This window comes from Accipiter gentilis, chromosome Z, assembly GCF_929443795.1.
Source record: "Accipiter gentilis chromosome Z, bAccGen1.1, whole genome shotgun sequence".
In the NCBI taxonomy this organism is placed as follows: domain Eukaryota; kingdom Metazoa; phylum Chordata; class Aves; order Accipitriformes; family Accipitridae; genus Astur; species Astur gentilis.
Window position 1 is genome coordinate 40,031,862 of NC_064919.1, and position 17,324 is coordinate 40,049,185.

General features: G+C 37.2%; 1 protein-coding gene across 14 annotated transcripts in view; it reads right to left on the reverse strand.

Annotated features, from left to right (window-relative positions):
• Window positions 1–2,788: 2,788 nt before the first annotated feature.
• SPIN1 (spindlin 1) overlaps window positions 2,789–17,324 on the reverse strand; it is a 66,104-nt gene continuing 51,568 nt past the window's right edge. For all 14 annotated transcript variants that reach the window (XM_049796198.1, XM_049796196.1, XM_049796192.1 and 11 more), the window contains 4 exons: window positions 16,211–16,259; window positions 9,977–10,230; window positions 8,775–9,008; window positions 2,789–6,028 (listed from right to left, as the gene is read on the reverse strand). In XM_049796198.1, the coding sequence (XP_049652155.1) occupies window positions 5,829–6,028; window positions 8,775–9,008; window positions 9,977–10,230; window positions 16,211–16,259 (737 nt within the window). In that variant the 3' untranslated portion in view covers window positions 2,789–5,828. The remainder of the gene's footprint in view (window positions 6,029–8,774; window positions 9,009–9,976; window positions 10,231–16,210; window positions 16,260–17,324) is intronic.

The window sequence follows — 17,324 nt, forward strand, 5'->3', positions numbered from 1 at the left end:
AATATGCCCCTCATGTCAGGTCTGGGTAGAACATTCTTAAGAAGAAGCCAAAGAAGATTGCTCAAATCAAAGTAAATGTGCAGATGTCCATGTTCATTACCAAAGTTAGCTTTGACCAGGTCAGTCTTAGTGCAGAAACCTGAGGAACAACATGGCACCAAAATGCATCAAAATGTTTAAAAAGGATTTGTAAAAGTCACACTCCATTGAATACAAGTAAATATAAGGATTAATTGCATGGGAGTGGGGTGGGTGGAACCAGTGCCAAAGCACATAGGTTTTTTTAACTGTCAGGCTGCAAAATGATTTACCCAAATTGTGTACAAGTAAAATTATACAAATCGTTGATTTCAGAAAAATAATGTGCAGAAACCTGTAATTAGCATCTAAGTAGAACAGAGAAATGTTAAGTAGACAACACCTTACTTGCACTGCTGAGACCCCAGCCACTTTCTGTTGTGCATACACAGTTGTATATTGTGCATATCCAGCTCTGCACTCTGAATTTTGAAGAAAAATCAAGGAATTCACAGGGTAGTAAATGATTAAAATGGGAAGCGCAGAGCCTGAAAAAAATGCTTAGTAGCCTGATAACTTTCCCAGGCTGCCAATCCTGAAATGAACTAAAATAGTAAGGTATTGATATTGGCAGACAAAAGAGTTTAGTGATGTAACACGCCACAGCAGGAACTACTGAAAAAACCCCTAGAGTTAGATTGGAAAAAATGCTTCTAAGTGTGCAAAAAAAGAGAAAATCTTGTATTACCCAGTGCTTGAAGATTAAAGAACATACCTGCCATTTCCTTGACCTATTCTTACTTCTCCTTTTAGATCTTAATGATCTTAAATTGCAGCAGCACAGCCTGCTCCAAAATATCCTTACTAAAGCTTATCCTTTCTGAAAAACAATGGAGTCCATTGAAGTTACCAGTGGATCAACTGCTTACAGCATGAATAATTAAAAAATTATTGATTTCAAAATAAATAATTCACCAAGAACAGAGAGAGAAGCTATTTTTTTCTGAAAATATAACCTGTTCACATGAACAAGGAGGAACCTGACACATGTGAAAGTAGAGTACAGTAGTAACAAAGCTGCAGCTCTGGGTAGGACTCCCACCCCCACCCTCCTAAATTCATGGGACATGACCGTCTTCACAGCATTGACATCTGAGTTGCTTGTAAATGAACTTTTAAGTAACCAGCTTTTAGGGGCAGTTCCATCACTCCAGTAATACAGAATAAAAATATCTTTTTTTTTTTTTTTTTTAAGGCTCTTTCCGCTATGAAGAGAGAAGAGATGCTGCAAAACTGAGGCTGGTTTATCAGGTGTAATACAGAACAGGTTCAGGCATTAGTCATAACATGTTAGTCTACTTTTAACTATACTTTAATGTAGCCAGCTCACACAGATTAACACCTGCTTTTTGGATGTGATACTCTTGCTAAAGCAAAGTCTTAGACTCTCCCTAATTAGCAGATGTACACAATATAGATCTTCACTGGGACCAGCCTGTCAGGCAACAGGATACAATGAACAGGACACTGAACTAAGGGAACTGAAGAGGCTTGGGTATTCATCCCAACTGCATGCTGGCATGCTCCAAGATCTTCAGTATACATCTAATGAGCTTGGTGCCAAAAAAACGTATTTTGGGGTATCCATATAACACTTTCCCCTTTACTATCAGAAAAGACATAGGAATAAAGAAAATCTGTTCAATATTGAAAGTCTGCCTTAGTAATTTAACTACATGAAATAATTAAGTCTTCATGTATTAATCATAACAACTTATATGACTTAAAAAAAATCTGTAGCATGGTGATATCTTCCCTGCTCATCACCTTCAATTTGGATCAACTTTGCTTTTTTATCATCAGTAAAATGTGCTTGATTGAATTTTGAATTTTATTAATTCAAAGCATATAAGTGTATCACCTAAACACTACCAAATGCTTCTGTTGCTCTCCACTGCTGAAATATTTTGTCCCCTCTGGAAATAGAGACTCCTTCACAGACTTGCATAATCCCCTGGAGGGGAGTTTTTCTGCGTTTGGTAAAGTACAATTTAAGCAGTATGCTTTACCTTAGCCAAGTTCCATCTTATCAGCATTTATACTTACTTGGAAAAAGAATAAAAGTTTGCAAGCAAACTTACTTCATAGGGCAAGTATTATACCAGCATATATAGCTCAGCATTAAAATAGTATTTCCTCTTTAATTAGAAAACTGAAGAAACTGCTTCTTTACAATCTGAAATCACATCACTATGTTTTGCTCATGAGAACAAAGTTTACAGTCATAAGTTGCACATAAAGGGTTTATTTTAAATGTTTTAAGGATAGAGTTACATCATAATTATAAAAATTACTTACAGAATTAAGTAACAGATTTAAAGTGTTTATACTTCTAAATGCAGAGAACAGGGAACTGTCTACATTGTTCGAAATAAAATAAAAATAATGAAACCAAGCTCTAAAGATGAAGTCACTACCTAATTTTAAAATGTGAACACGAAGACCTTTGAACTATACACATACCAAGAACCATCCAAATTGCACTAATGATGTAAAATACAAAAAGCACAGCATTTTCAAGGAACCAGAAACTGTTTTTATCATAATTCTTTTCCCTGAAGCAACTAGTCAATTCTATCTGAAGATAAAGCCTCCATTTTTAAATAATTCACTTAAAGAAGGCTTCCACCTGTTGCAATAAGAAGGGTTTTCCCCATACTCTACTCCAACATAGTTTAGGGTTTGGCACTCAAAAGAAAGAAGAAAAATGTAGTGTTTTGCTAATCTACTGCAATTTTATTTTTTCTTTAACAGAATACATGGTCCCTTCAAATGCTGTATGACACATACAACTGGAAAATTACCTTCTGTTGGCACTATGCTCGTCTCACCGGTGCATTTAATCCTACTAACAACCATTAAAACAGCACAATAAGCAAATTCACAAAAAACTGAACACAAAATAAAAAGAGAACAAAACAAAAACCTAAACATTTTAACATGCAACTTTAGTTTGTTACATTGAATGTTCTAACCCTCTAAGCATGCAAAAAAGGATGGTCTGCATTTAAGATTTTTTTTTTCCCTTTTAAAAAATTTTACATGGCAGCCTGACATCACACACACGCACACACACAATATACAACAATACTACAGCAGGTAAATGTGAAAGGCGAATAACTTTTATACAAAGATCCATGGCTTGTGCCATCACAAGCCCTATGTGATTTTGGAAGTAATGTTGAACCCCTATAACAAGGAACCAACATTTAGTTACCAGGGTAACGCAAGCACTGCATGCAGATCTGAAACATGAGCCTAAAACAAAGCCCAAAGCAGATGGGCAGGGAGTGGAATTAGCCTCAAGCCTCAAAAAGGTGGTTTAAGCTACCAAAAGAAAAAAAAAAAGGAAAGAGAAAAAAACCCGATGAAAATAAACACGCAACAGACAATGGGGACATCTAAAAACAATCATAAAATTTACAGTTAATAGATTATTCTCTAACTGGCAGAATACATGGTGTATTCAAGAGGCTTGCAGAAAACCCACAAATGCAAGCCTAATGCTAAAAATGTTCCAGTAGACCTAAACCTCAGATATTTCAAAACAAACCTTGTATTCCTCAGATATATAGCCCAAAGTTCAGTGTACTTGGTTATTCGTGTATCTTGTGTATAATCAATACACTCACTCATTCTTGTGCCACAAATATCAACTTGGGCTCATGGAGCCAGGCTCAGCTTTGAGATTTACATGCAGGACTCTTAAGAGTCAATAGAAAACACATAACAGATCTGCAGGATGAAAACACTGTGTTGCAAATCTGCTCACTTTGTTCAAAACACAAGAAACACTCAGATATTAGTGCTTAAGGACTGCATTGAGAAGCTATTCACTGAAAGACAATAGCCTGCCTTTGGTTGCCCATGATGAAATACCGGACATAATGCAATATAGTAGCAATGGACAAAGAATTAAGGTATCATATTTATATGGAGAGTATTTATTACCATTCAACAGCATAATGAGGCACAAGCCTTAAGGCTAAAATATGAAATCAGGCAAAACAATGGACAGAAAGGGGCTTAAACCACTGAGTCTTCAATATCAAGAATACCTACAATAGAGGTCATCCAGACCTCCGATTTCTGATTAACAGCACCTCTCCTGCATCCCTCCACTAACGGCATACGGTTGGATATCGAAGTATTTGTTCCTTCCATCAACAGTGTTGACTGCCTTCACATACTGTATTTCTGTGAAGCAGTTCTTTGAAACTTGCAGAGCTCTGCCTTAATGTAACATGACAATTTTGTTGCTGTGCTATTGTTGTTGCAATTCTGATACTTTTAAAAGCTTCCACACTTAAAAAACCCTAATTTTCATTTACAACTATCTTGCAAGATTAAAACTGTGAAAGGATTTGCTGTTGTGGGCTGCTATTTACATCCACAATCTAATGCAGATGACTGAACCACTGAGACTGCCTATAGCTTCCATTAGATAGTACACCACTGGCATGCAGAACTCTAGTGTTCATAGAATGAAATTCACGTTAACAGCATACCTCAAAGCAAGTACAATGTACATCACAAAAGGCAACAACAGGTTTAAGCTGTAGATTTGTCCGGACACTCCTTATGTGGAAAAGCCAGAAAAAGAATAAATTGGGAAGATGCCTTCTTGAACCAAAATGGTTAAACCCAAAACAAACAAACAGGAATGCAACAGACTGAGCAGAAAGCAACAAATGCTTCTCCTTCTCTAAAGTAAGTCTTCAATGTAAAAGGACACCCCCTCCCACCCCCCGGCATAAGATTGTATTTACCATGTAAAATATTAACTAGTTAGGCTTCTAAGTCCACACACAAACATTCAGGTTGCTAGGTTTTGATATTAAATGAGAGACTACTGACTGCCAATGCGTAGTCTAAAGTCTTCTGAAGTAGCATATATACTGTTAAAGTTGTGGCACCAAGCACTTGGGTTTTGCTAAGAAGTGTGTATTACAAAAGAAAGAAAGAAGTACAACATTTAGGATTGAAGGCAGCCTTGTTGCATGTATTTTACTGGTTCCTACAACTTGTAAATATGGGCCATTAACCTGCATTTTCTAATTAACTGATTATACAGATTAAATATATTTTTTATAGTTTAAAGCCTTTTCACTGAAAGGTGCATAAGTCAAACACTTGATATCCTACTGCCCTGTGACTAGTAAAAATGCACAAGTATCTCCATGTACTGCAAGTTCTTAAAAAGCTAAATCTGAAATAAAAATGTAGAAACACAGCAGATAGATGTTACTTGGGTTAGGCCTCCTCCATGCTGCACAAACTGTTTAAACCTTTCAGTAGGTACCTCTGTCCCAACCCTGAAAACAAGGACTGCCAATAGCCAAGAAATTAAATTTAATGTTACAAAAGAAGGCATATCAAAATATCAAACTACACTTGCATGTGGCAGTTGAACAAGTGAGTGCAAGGTTGAAGAAAAAGTTAAAATCTATGAAAAAATTTAGATTAATGATTACAATACTAGATCAACTTTACACAGCTTGAATTTGCAGCTGTTCTTTGCTTTTAACTCCCTCCTGCCCAAATATACTGACTTCCTTCAAGAGAAGTTCTCTTGCACAAAATGTGTCACGTTTGTTTATATTATTCAGAACAAAACAGTTTTGCTGGCAGAGATTGTGGGTTCGCAGGGACATGTAAGCTTTCATTAAACTGGAAAGCAGTCAAGTCTTTGTGTCTACAAATCTTACATTTAATAGTTCCACAAATTTGGCAGAAGTTCACGATGATGTCTAGGATGTCTTCACCAAATCGTAGACATAAATATGGAAATCATCATCAAACTTGATGAAATAGACAGATGGTTTGGCTTCAACCTGATGAATGACCATGCCAGTCCTTTTTGAGCCATCTTCTTTGGCATATTCCACTTGTTTGCCTACCAGGCTGTCTACAACTTCACCTGGTTCCCGTTCTGCAGGAGGTGAATCATCTGTAACACAAAACCAGTGTAGTTTGGTAGACATTAATGGAATTTTTCAGTACTGAAGACAACTGCAGAGTCTTGTTTAAAACTCATATGAAATAATCATAAGTTTTAAATACAGAGTATGTAGAAAATGAGTTTTGTTCAGACAAGCACCTAACAATTGCCATGCTTCTGGAAAGTACAGTTGCATAAGAGTTTTCAATACTGTCTTCAGTTTTATTAAGACAAAAATAGCACTGATTGGTAAGAGAAGCGTATCTTTTGACATAAAGGTTTACACACAAGTTATGAAAAACATCTGTGGATAGTTGAATTTAAGCCATCAGCAGAAGGCGGCACTGGGTCCCCTTAGCAGAAAGACAGCCAACCTAAACCTCCCTCTTCCCACAGACATTATTCAAAGTTTCTGTTGCAGTGGCATGCAGACACTAAAACACCTCTTGTAAAATGTTAGAAAGTGTAAACTTCCTATCAAAAGGGGCTTTTGACTCCATATTGGAATAAAGCTGTTGGTAAAGTCCAACCATGCTATTTTCTTGTCTAGCAAAACCTAGCCAGAAATATCCTTATATTTTAGATGATGTCTGTGCTAAATTTGGATACAAAAAGGTGTGATTTGTAACACGCCAATTGCCGAGGGGTTGGTTACAAGCCAATCAAAGAACAAATGTGATAAAAGGTAAAAGCACTGTACTGAAGAACTGGAAGCTAACCACACCTTCTTTCGCAGCTTGTCTTCTTTTTCACTAGTTCACATAAACTTGTGTTTTGTATTCCAGTGAAGAATTTTCTTAGTAATGGTCACACCTGATATGCTTTTATTGTGGAAATCCTAAGCTTTTAAATTAATGTCTTCGTTCTAAGTTTGCACTAAGAATCCCTTACAGATTTCACCCATTTTCTTTTCAGTTCTGCAAGTTGTGAAAGAATTGCCAAAGGAGAAAAAAAACCCCACAGGGAATGAATAGATGGGCTTGTACTTACGCTTCAGATTCTTCCACAAACTTAAAAAGTTTCTCCTTCAATTTTTGTTTCAGTTCCTCTATAAATGCACTGTCATACACAGTTATTATCCTCCTAATATCAGTTTTATTTAAAGAGTCTTCCTTGGCAGAGATGCAAGTTAAACTCTTAAATTTTATTTAGAGGGAATTACAAAGTGTTGACAAAGTTTTAGTATCAGATCCAGCAATACATTTTCCCCTCACCAAAAAAAAGCTTAAAAGAAATTATGTAAATTTTGGTCCCCTCACATATGCAAAGCCTGTCTTTGAGAAGAGAGAGTTCCCTAGAAATTTTAGTTAAAACACTATGCAAGTTCCACCAAATTTACAGACATACTTTCAGGTATTCTAAAATATGATTTGAAAAATACTACTCTCAATATCCAATCATTGATTTAAGGACACAGTCCATAAGATCTGGAAAGCATTCAGGTTCAGGGAAAGTAGCAAATACTTAGAAGTGTTTTGGACACAGGCAAGCAGTAGGTAGTCTCATGGTGAGCATGATGGGAAAAGTGCACTAAAACCACTTAGTTCTTAAATAGAAAGAAAGTATGTAAGCTCTTTCCCTACCCTTACCCCCAAAGGTGGAAGAAAGAAAAACAGACTTAAAAAAGACATTCTAATTCCTTTTTAATAGTTAAGACAAAGAACAAATTATTTGAAGGTTCAAATCTGAAAGAGTTTGCTTTATTTCTTTAGGAAGAGGAAGGTCACTTTTTTTCCATTAACATTTGTGGCAGCAGATATGTTGCTTTTTTGTTGGGGTGGTAAGGGGTGAGTATCTAAACACAGATGATTACTACAGACATTATGCAAATAAGTGCCACTAGTTTATTAGCCAGCAGACTGTTATCAGTGCTAGATCTGAAGGAAGACAGTCTCAAACTCAACAAATTAATTGCAACTAATACTTATTTAAAGCACCATGTAGCTAACCACTATAGTTATCCAGTTACTAATTTTCTTTAAAGCCCAGACTGCCTCTGTCAGAGATATGTGTTTTAGGTACATGGGAGAAATAAAAAAAGTATTGTTGACAAGCCTTTTTTTCTTTTTTTTCTTTTGTACTGGCTATCCAAATCTCTTGAACAATATTGATTCTATGAAAATCCCTCTAAGTTAATAGGAAAAGTCCCAATGACTTTCACTTCAAGAAAGGAGTAAAAAAAATATCCTTCCTCATCTGAAGTATTTTTCTTGCTAGTGTGTTGCAACATGTGAAAGAAAACAAATTTTCAGAAGATCACTGCTCCTCTGCCCCAAGAAACTACTCAGAAGTTTTTCACACTGAAGATACCTACCCCAATGAAAGTAATCTGACCTGGTCCCAAAATACTATTCCCACAAGAACTGCTTCAGAAACACAAATCAAGAGCCATTTCAAAAAGCTGTAAGACTTCTATTAAGAAAATAACAGTAGAAAACTTCTGGATTATCAGTTTCCATTAAAAAAATCCAAGCATAAACTCTTCCACAGTAGTATGTATGTACTTTCAGCAGAATTAGGAATAATTATGGAAAATGCTTTTCCTGCATATGTCACTGCTGATAAAAGTAAAATATTTCAACAGTTAACATAGATGTTCTTTGTTGTGCTATAACCTTTGTTAGTTGTGATACTTTAAAATAAATAAAATTAAGGGGAATAACAAGATCTTAGTCTGTCCATAAATAAAACACAGCCAAATGTTAATATAAAAAGCTGCCAGTTTCCAGAAGAAAACAGTAACCAGCCTACTTACTCGAATCAGGCATAATGCGAAGGTCACCTTCTTTATAATCATCTAAGAGTTGGTACATGTACAAGACGGGATCTTTCTCGTAGGTAATATAAAACCATGTGTTCATAATAGGAGCTCGAGCCAAAACCATCCCCCTCCATTCATCTTTTGAGCCATCCTCTGTCTCAAACATATGTTCCACAGCTTTACCAATCATTGTGTCTGCCAGGTGGGCATCACTAATTCGAGACGAAGCTGAAATGACAGCATAATTCAGTCAAAAACAGAGATGTATGTCTTGTGAAAAACAATCTGATTCGTAAACCAATTTGATTGGAAGTTAGTAATTTCATAAACAAAACACTGTCCATTTCAGAGAGTTTACTACTGAAGAACTGCAGAACTTCAGAATGTTGTTGAAATAACAATACATCATTGTACTCCCTTATTAAAATTATTATGATTCAACAATCATAATGCAAGGTAAAGGGAGATCACTGGACAGAAAGAGGCAGGCAGGGGAGAAGAGGAAGAGATGCCAATCACAGAACAACTCTATGAAGTTACTAATGAAATTTTGGGGTTTGGCTCCCCCTAATGCCGCTCTAGAGACTGCTACCAATTGCTTAGCAGTCAGAAGAAGGAACAGTTTGTTCTGTTTAAAAACTAGTAATTACTTGGGTAAATACTGAACTTTGCAGTTTGAAAAACCTGCAGTTTAACCATCCAGTGCTTATTCTGAAAATCAAAAAGCCTTGTTACTAATCAAGTTATTTCACTTAGAAAATGCCTTTTCCCCTCATTATTAAAAATACTTAGGGGAAGTACATGAGGAAAAATATGACATTATTACTGTCAGACACACACAACAGACAACACAGCCAAGTTGGCTTAGAGTTTAAATTTTAACAGAAATGTCAATGTTAACTTTACATGTTGTTCTTAAGGATAAGACTCTAAATAAAAACTCCAGAATGTACTGCATACTACTTAAAGACAGAAGACTGCACTGGACTCACTGGTATCATCAAATCTTTGTGGAATCAAGAAAATTTAAATAAAGCATTTAGATTACCTGCCATGTGACAAAAATGAAACTGACTAGTAACATTTACATGGTCAGATGTTATCCTGGGGTAAGTCTGGAGAGATTAGTGGAGAACATTTAATAGTATATGTCAGTTTATATGTATGCAAATTTAAGAGAAAAACCCCAAACTTACCAACTCTGTCGGGAAGAACTTCAAGTGCTGAAACTCTTTCATCTTTGTGCAGTTCTAGTCCATACACACAGTCAAATCCATCATACTTTATAAGATAGAGGGAGGGATTTACAGGAACTTGATCAAGAACTGTGCCCTTCCACTGTGTTACAGGTCCACTCCCTTCTTTCCATCCATGCTGTATTCTGCAGCCTACAATATTTCTTCGTGGCTGAGAAATAGGTTTGCTTGGTCCCACATTGTTTCTATGCTTTCTGTACACAGATACAAACATAATATTAAACAAGTACGTATTAAAAACTCCAGACAAGAGCTGTATGCTTTAAGATGGCAATATATTTCATAGCTTAGTGCACCTTATTCAAATTAAGGTATAAAGCATATTACGCTGTATTGGAAAAAAGAAAAACCACACTGAAAAGTATTGAAATTTTTTTTTTTTAATGTACTTTATAAGGTCAGTTTCCTAATGGTAATTTCTAAAACTAGTTTGCTTAAGCCAAAATAACTATTTTAGCCCTTGCTACACCGAATGTTAAAAATAAAACTCACCTGGTCAGGTCTCAAAGCACAAGGTTACCTGGCAGTATTACAACTTTACTACCTTGTTGCTCTCTGCAGAATAGTAAACACAATTCCTGTCCCAGGAGGAGGAAGTCAGTGGAAACATTACCAGTGGCTGACTAAGATTCTTCCAATGTATTTGTCTTCCATAACCTGTGTTTTCACCTGAAGGAAATTTAGCTTCCTTCTCCATTTACAAACATTTTTGACTCTTAAATATTTTTAAAGACACATGATAGCAACAACACTTCAACACTTCTCTAGCATTCCTTTTTAGTACAGCAAAAGAAAAATGGTATGTAATGGTAATGGCAATGGCAATAGAAGGGATACTCCTTAATGTGGAAAATAGATTAAATATACTATTTTGTCCTTCCTTTATTTTCATGGAAGTTGCATGGAAATTCCCTCTGGTGAATAACAGTTGTTATGATCAACAGTCATGTAACCTGTTTGACAGTTTCAAGTTACTGAAACTGTTACACAAGTTTTGTTCTACCCAGTTATTAAAAACATGAATTGACAATTTTGAATACAAATGGAAGAAACTAAGGAACACTATGACAGTATATTGGTGATAAGAAATGAGTATCATATCTATTTTAGCATGTTACAATCCACATAATTCATTCCTAAAAGATTAGAGGGTTGCTTGATCAAAATTCTCATGAATGTCAACTAGTTGTAAAACAAAGTTTTAGGTTACTACTTGTAGCACACTTCTTTTAAATGGCAGCAAAATATGTATACCACTAGCATGCTTAAAAGCAACACCTAAAAGAGTATCAGTTGCAGAAAACAATACTCTTCCTTAGAGATAGTTACGTCTCCAGGAACAATGAAAGCTCTCAGAAAAGTCCCTATATGATCCAAAAAAGACAAATAATCATACCAATGAAACCCTGGAAGTAGTCTTTCAGAATACTGCACTCACTAGGTGACACTGGAATGCTTAATGGTGAAGATGTATCATAAATATTAAAACCACGATGTAAGATTCCTTCAGCAGCTTGTCCCACCTCCAGACTTTAAATCACCATTTAGATCTTAGTAGGGGGTTTTGCCAAATTTTGCTTTTGTTATCATTTGAGCTTTTCAGCAAGATCAAACTGCAGTTTTTGTATTCCTGACTTTGATAGCACAGATTATTATAAGAACTCCAACCTCTGCCAGTTGAGACACTGTCCCAACAAAGCTGGTTCTAATTTTATGCAGAAATTAGAACATGCTTTCAAATTCTAGTTCTTGCTTAAATGCATTTTTTTAATTGTAATAGTCTCAGTAATAGTTTACTACTAAAAAAATGAGATCAGAGATACGGTTCTCAGCAAAATAAAAATAAGTTTGTTTTGCATGCAATTTATATTTAGTTCTAAAGAATCATAGTTCCATTTTAAAGCAGAATAAAACCAACTGAAGATGAAGGATTTAAAATAGATAAAACAATGTCAGTTTTAAGCATTTTGTCTATACTGCTGTCCTGGGTTCAGCTGGGATAGAGTTAATTTTTACAGGAACCTGGGAGGTGGGGGCATAGCCGGGGCAGCTGACCTGAACTAGCCCAGGAGCTATTCCATACAATGGGACATCATGCTCAGTATATAAATGGGGAGCGGGCCGGGACTGTCGTGGTTTCAGCCCAGCCGGTAACAAAGGACCACGCAGCCGCTCGCTCACTCCTCCGCCCCCCTCCGGTGGGATGGGGAGGAGACGGAGGAGAGAAAAGAAAAAAACCTGGAACCTCAAGGGTTGAGATAAAGGCAGTTTACTGGGACAAACACAAAGAAATTACAACAACAACAACGGCAATAATGAAAAAGTATACAGAAAGAGTGATGCACAAGTGCAGCTGCTCACCACCCGGGACCCGACGCTCCGCCACTTCCCCCACCGAAAACAGAGACCACCCCCGGCCCGCTCCCCATTTATATACTGAGCATGATGTCCCATGGTATGGAATAGCTCCTGGGCTAGTTCAGGTCAGCTGCCCCGGCTGTGCCCCCACCTCCCAGGTTCCTGTAAAAATTAACTCTATCCCAGCTGAACCCAGGACAACTGCTAATCATCTCATTGAAAAAAGGTATATGTAACACTATTCATGTTCAATCTCACAGTCATTTTTACTTTCTGCCTATAAGGCACGATCCACTTTAATGTTTAAGCAGAAACAATTAAGTGAAAAGCTTCACACTCATTTTTCCATGTTTTTTAAAAGACTACATAACTCAGTTCAAATGGGTAACTACCTTTAAAATGCTTCAGAGAACAAAAAGCATTGCAAATTTCATTACAAGTCAAGTACTCTCCAGGTGTACTTGCAGTTCAAATTTCTGTTTGAAGGTTGTACTACTGAACAGCCATTCACTCTCATTTACAGTGGTTAATACTGTAAGAAATGAGATTTTCAAACTAGTAAATTACCAAGGAACACCTGCTTCTTCTTGCATCAGAATATGTGGTAAGAAAGCAAGCATAGCTTTCTAACTATGAATAAATAATAGCTATGAATATACTTCCATGTAAGACAACCAAGTAACCAACTAAAACCTCTCCTCTCCTTAACAGTGTGTTATTTCTGTGATATACCAAATAATACAAATGTACACAATCTTCTATGATGCTATATCCAGAAGGCCCAACACATTTTTTTTCCTTCTGTTTCATTAGAATTATCTTTAGAATTCCACAAAGATTTGCTTTTGAAGATTGGATAACAATTTTCTTAGACACGTAAAACATGGAGCCAGGAAAACAAGAAAACAGCAAGTCCTAGAAATAGCTCTTGACATAGACACATCCTCATTGTAAATGGCCCTTCAATCCCCAGAAGTTTCAGATCCTCTTCCTTATCTTGAAGGCAGTAAAATGGTAAGTGAAACCTAGTTATGTGGAAAGGTTTCATTATTGGAACCAGACACTTTAGAAACTTTCTAAAAACTGTACAGGCAGAAAGAAATCTTCCCAGATTTTAAAGTTTTATTTATATGGTCCTCACACAAACTTTTCTTTGGCAGCTGCTACCAGGGAGACCAATGTAGTGCAGAACTGCACAGGACTGGTAGCAGAAAAATCAACCATTACTTCAGGGCTGTGCTTAAAAGAGAAACTAGCATTTATAAAATGGAGAATGGCAATTCCCAATAACCTATCAAGTACAGTTAACCATTTAGATTTGGTTGTTGGTTTTTTTTTTTCTTTTTCTGGTCACCTCATCTCAGAAAAACACCACAAGGTAGAACTGAGGAAAAAAACAGAAGGGTGAAAGAAAATCATACCCCTCTGATGTGCAAAAAAGACACAATTGTGAAAAACAGGAAGGAAAACTATAGACCAGTATAAATGCAGTACAGCAGCAATCCTCAGTAAAATTTCAAGTCTTTCATGGTGCTAAGCAGTAAGTTATTAAAAATAGGACTCAAAACTTAGTACAATTGTGATCTTATTACAGACTACTATTAAGAGCAGAATGGTGATGAGAGAACTGGTATTAACTACTTTTCACAATATTCAGACTATAAGGCACATTAGTTGAGGCAAAAGTTTTAAAGTACTTTCTGTACTCCATCAAAAGCCATCATTCAGTTGTGATTTTCATCTTCAGATGCTGCAGGAACCAAGATTACAAGTTACCTTAAAGTGGGATCAGAATTTCAAAATGTTCAAGTACACTTGCAGCTAAATTGCAGGTATATAACCTGAGCCTCGAAAGTCCTTGAATTGCCAACTACATGAAAAGTGAAGAGCCTAAGAAGAAAGGATTGTTTTATACTACTCCTTGTACTCTTTCCTTATGCACCAAGGGTGGAAAGAATGAGATCTGGGAGATTACCGACTTATCTGATGCCAGTGAGGTCAGCTTCATATTGGCAGAGATCACCACTACCCATTGACAGAGCATTTGGAAGAACTGCCCTATAACCACAGGAACCGTTTTCAAAAGGTTACAGTTAACTACCATTTAGTAAAGAAGAGTTCAGAAGACTCAACCACACTGCTCATTCTGTCACATCCTCAACTACTGAGTCATGCCCTGTTCCATCCTCTTGGCTCCTTCCTCTGCCACAAACTTTCTGAAGCTAGTTTAATATCTCCTCGATGGCCTTTGAGTGCCAGCAGGCTTGTTCCTCTTTTTTTTTTTTTTTTTTTTTTTTTTTTTTTCCTTAAATGAAGAATAACTAAATAAAAAAACTAAATCAGTGACGAAGTATGCATTACTAACTCATGGTCTACTGTCATGGCTCAGAGTAGCATTGGCATATATTATTACATGGTCATTCATATCCTACTCATTTATGGTAAACTACAAATATAAACAATTCTCTACTACTCTACCTCATTCTCAGACAAGTCAGTGAGCAGCACACAAGAAATCATCTTGGTTGGCACAAAACCCCTTTACTAAGTAATTAATAAACAATTGAACCTGGCTAAATTAACATGAAACTAAACTGGATGCTTAAGTTAAATGCCTCAAAATCATGTCACTTAGGATCAAAACTTCTTATGTCCCATAAAAGCCTTTACGCTAGCAAATTCACAGCCTATTTAGGTATTTAAATAAGTGTATATCAACACAACAATAAAGACAAATCTAGCCACCCTCAAGTACAAAAGGCAACCCACCTCTGATAGTCTTCCCATCATACACTCCTTTCTCTGAGCGGTTGAAAGAGAACAAGAGAAATTAAGTTTTAACCAACTCTACCTGCCCCTAAACAAATATATGTTTCTCTTTGCCTTCTATGAAGATAGACAAGAATGGATAATGATGAGCTGGTAGAAGGGATTAGAGTACTTTTACATCAGGTGTTGTCTCTGGGAAACAGTTAACACTGTTAGCAGTGATTAACTATGTTAATCATGGAAAATACACCTGCCAAACAAATTTCTTTCAATTGATGCACCACTATAGGACTTTACACTTAAAATGCAACTAGTAACATTTTAGTGAGTTTCACACATATGCAGCTTAGATTTCGCCCACCAGAGATGTAGCCAGATATTACATCTTGCTGTTTGACACTAAGACCAATTATGTGCAGAACATTACCTCTATTTTCACACAGGTAATCACCAATGTTCAGCTGCTACTATTTTAAAGTGTTGTAGAGGGAAAAATACATGCCATGAATGTGTAGGATAAGCAGGTATCCTTCACACACAAATAGCAGCCTCCTTACAGAAGTATTTCAGTATATTCTTTATTTTAGAAAAGTGAAAAATCCTTTTCAAAACTACAGTTGTAGTCAATACAAGATTAGATATTTCTAAGATTACTTCCAGACTGCGTTATCAGTAAGCATGCTTTGCAGTTTTTATTGGCCTAGTGACAATGCATGAACTCTGTGCCAGAAAACAGAGATCCTACAGTACACATGGCTAATTTCTGGCTTGCAACTCCTCTCTGAATTCCAGAAAAAATTACAAAATTGTATTCAAGGATAATTGCATATTAACAGTCAAAATGGTGTTTAAAACTTTATTTGTGGGGCATTCTTTCCTACCACCCTCCTGAAAGAATCGAAAGTCTGATTCTACACATATATACAGACTGAATATTACTCTACATGATTTTCAAGAACAAAGCGAGTGGAACAATACAGATGCATTTATAGAACAGTACTTCCAGTTATTGAGAGCTACACTTTAGTAAAAATATTAACAACTTACTTGTGGGAAGTTCTTTTCTTCATTATGCTGGCAGACACTCCTGCATGACCTACAATATAAATTATGTTGGAATTACTGAAAAATAAAGTGTGTATACAATGCCAAAAAAGCCATCTGAGACGAAAGTTTTCCGTTTGAATGTAAAAATGTAAAGAATCCAAACACTTCATATAAAACTGATCAATGAACTGCTACAACAGGAAAAGGCTCTGCAGAGACAGACACAGGCTACGTGTTCATGAAGCTGTGGTGGGTTGACACTGGCTGGATGCCAGGTGCCCACCAAAGCTGCTCTATCACCACCTCTCCTCAGCTGCACAGGGGAGAGAAAACATAACGAAAGGCTCATGGGTCAAGATAAGGACAGGGATATAACTCAGCAATTACCATCACGGGCAGAACATACAACCTGGGGAAAACTAACTTAATTTATTACCAAACCAGAGTAGGGTAATGGGAAATAAAACCAAATCTTAAAACACCTTTCCCCCACGCCTCCCTTCTTCCCAGGCACAGCTTCACTCCCAAATTCTCTACCTCCTCCCCACCCCCACCACAGCACAGGGGGACAGGGGACGGGGGTTAGTCAGTTCACCACACCTTCTCTGCCGCTCTTTCCTCCTCAGGGGGAGGACTCCTCACTCTTTCCCCTGCTCCACCATGGGCTCCCTCCCTACAGGAGACAGTTCTCCATGAACTTCTCCAACATCAGTCTTTCGAACGGGCTACTGTTCTTAAAGAACTGATCCAGCATGGGTCCTTTCCACAGCAGGCAGCCCTTTGGGCACAGACTGCTCCAGCGTGGGTCCCCCATGGGGTCCTAAATCCTGACAACAAACCTGCTTTAGCACGGGCTCTTGTCTCCATGGTCCTCAGGTCCTGTTAGGAGCCTGCTCCAGTACGGGCTTCCTCCTTTGGGCTTCCACTTGCTCTGGTGCGGAGTCCTCCACAGGCTACAGCAGGACAGCCTGCCTCACCACTGTCTTCCCCACGGGCTGCAGGGCAATCTCTGCTCCCGTGCCTGGAGCACCTCCTCCCCCGCTCCTTCTTCACTGACCTTGGTGTCTGCTGGGCCGTATCTCTCACCATTCTCGCTACCCCCTTCTCCGTCTGT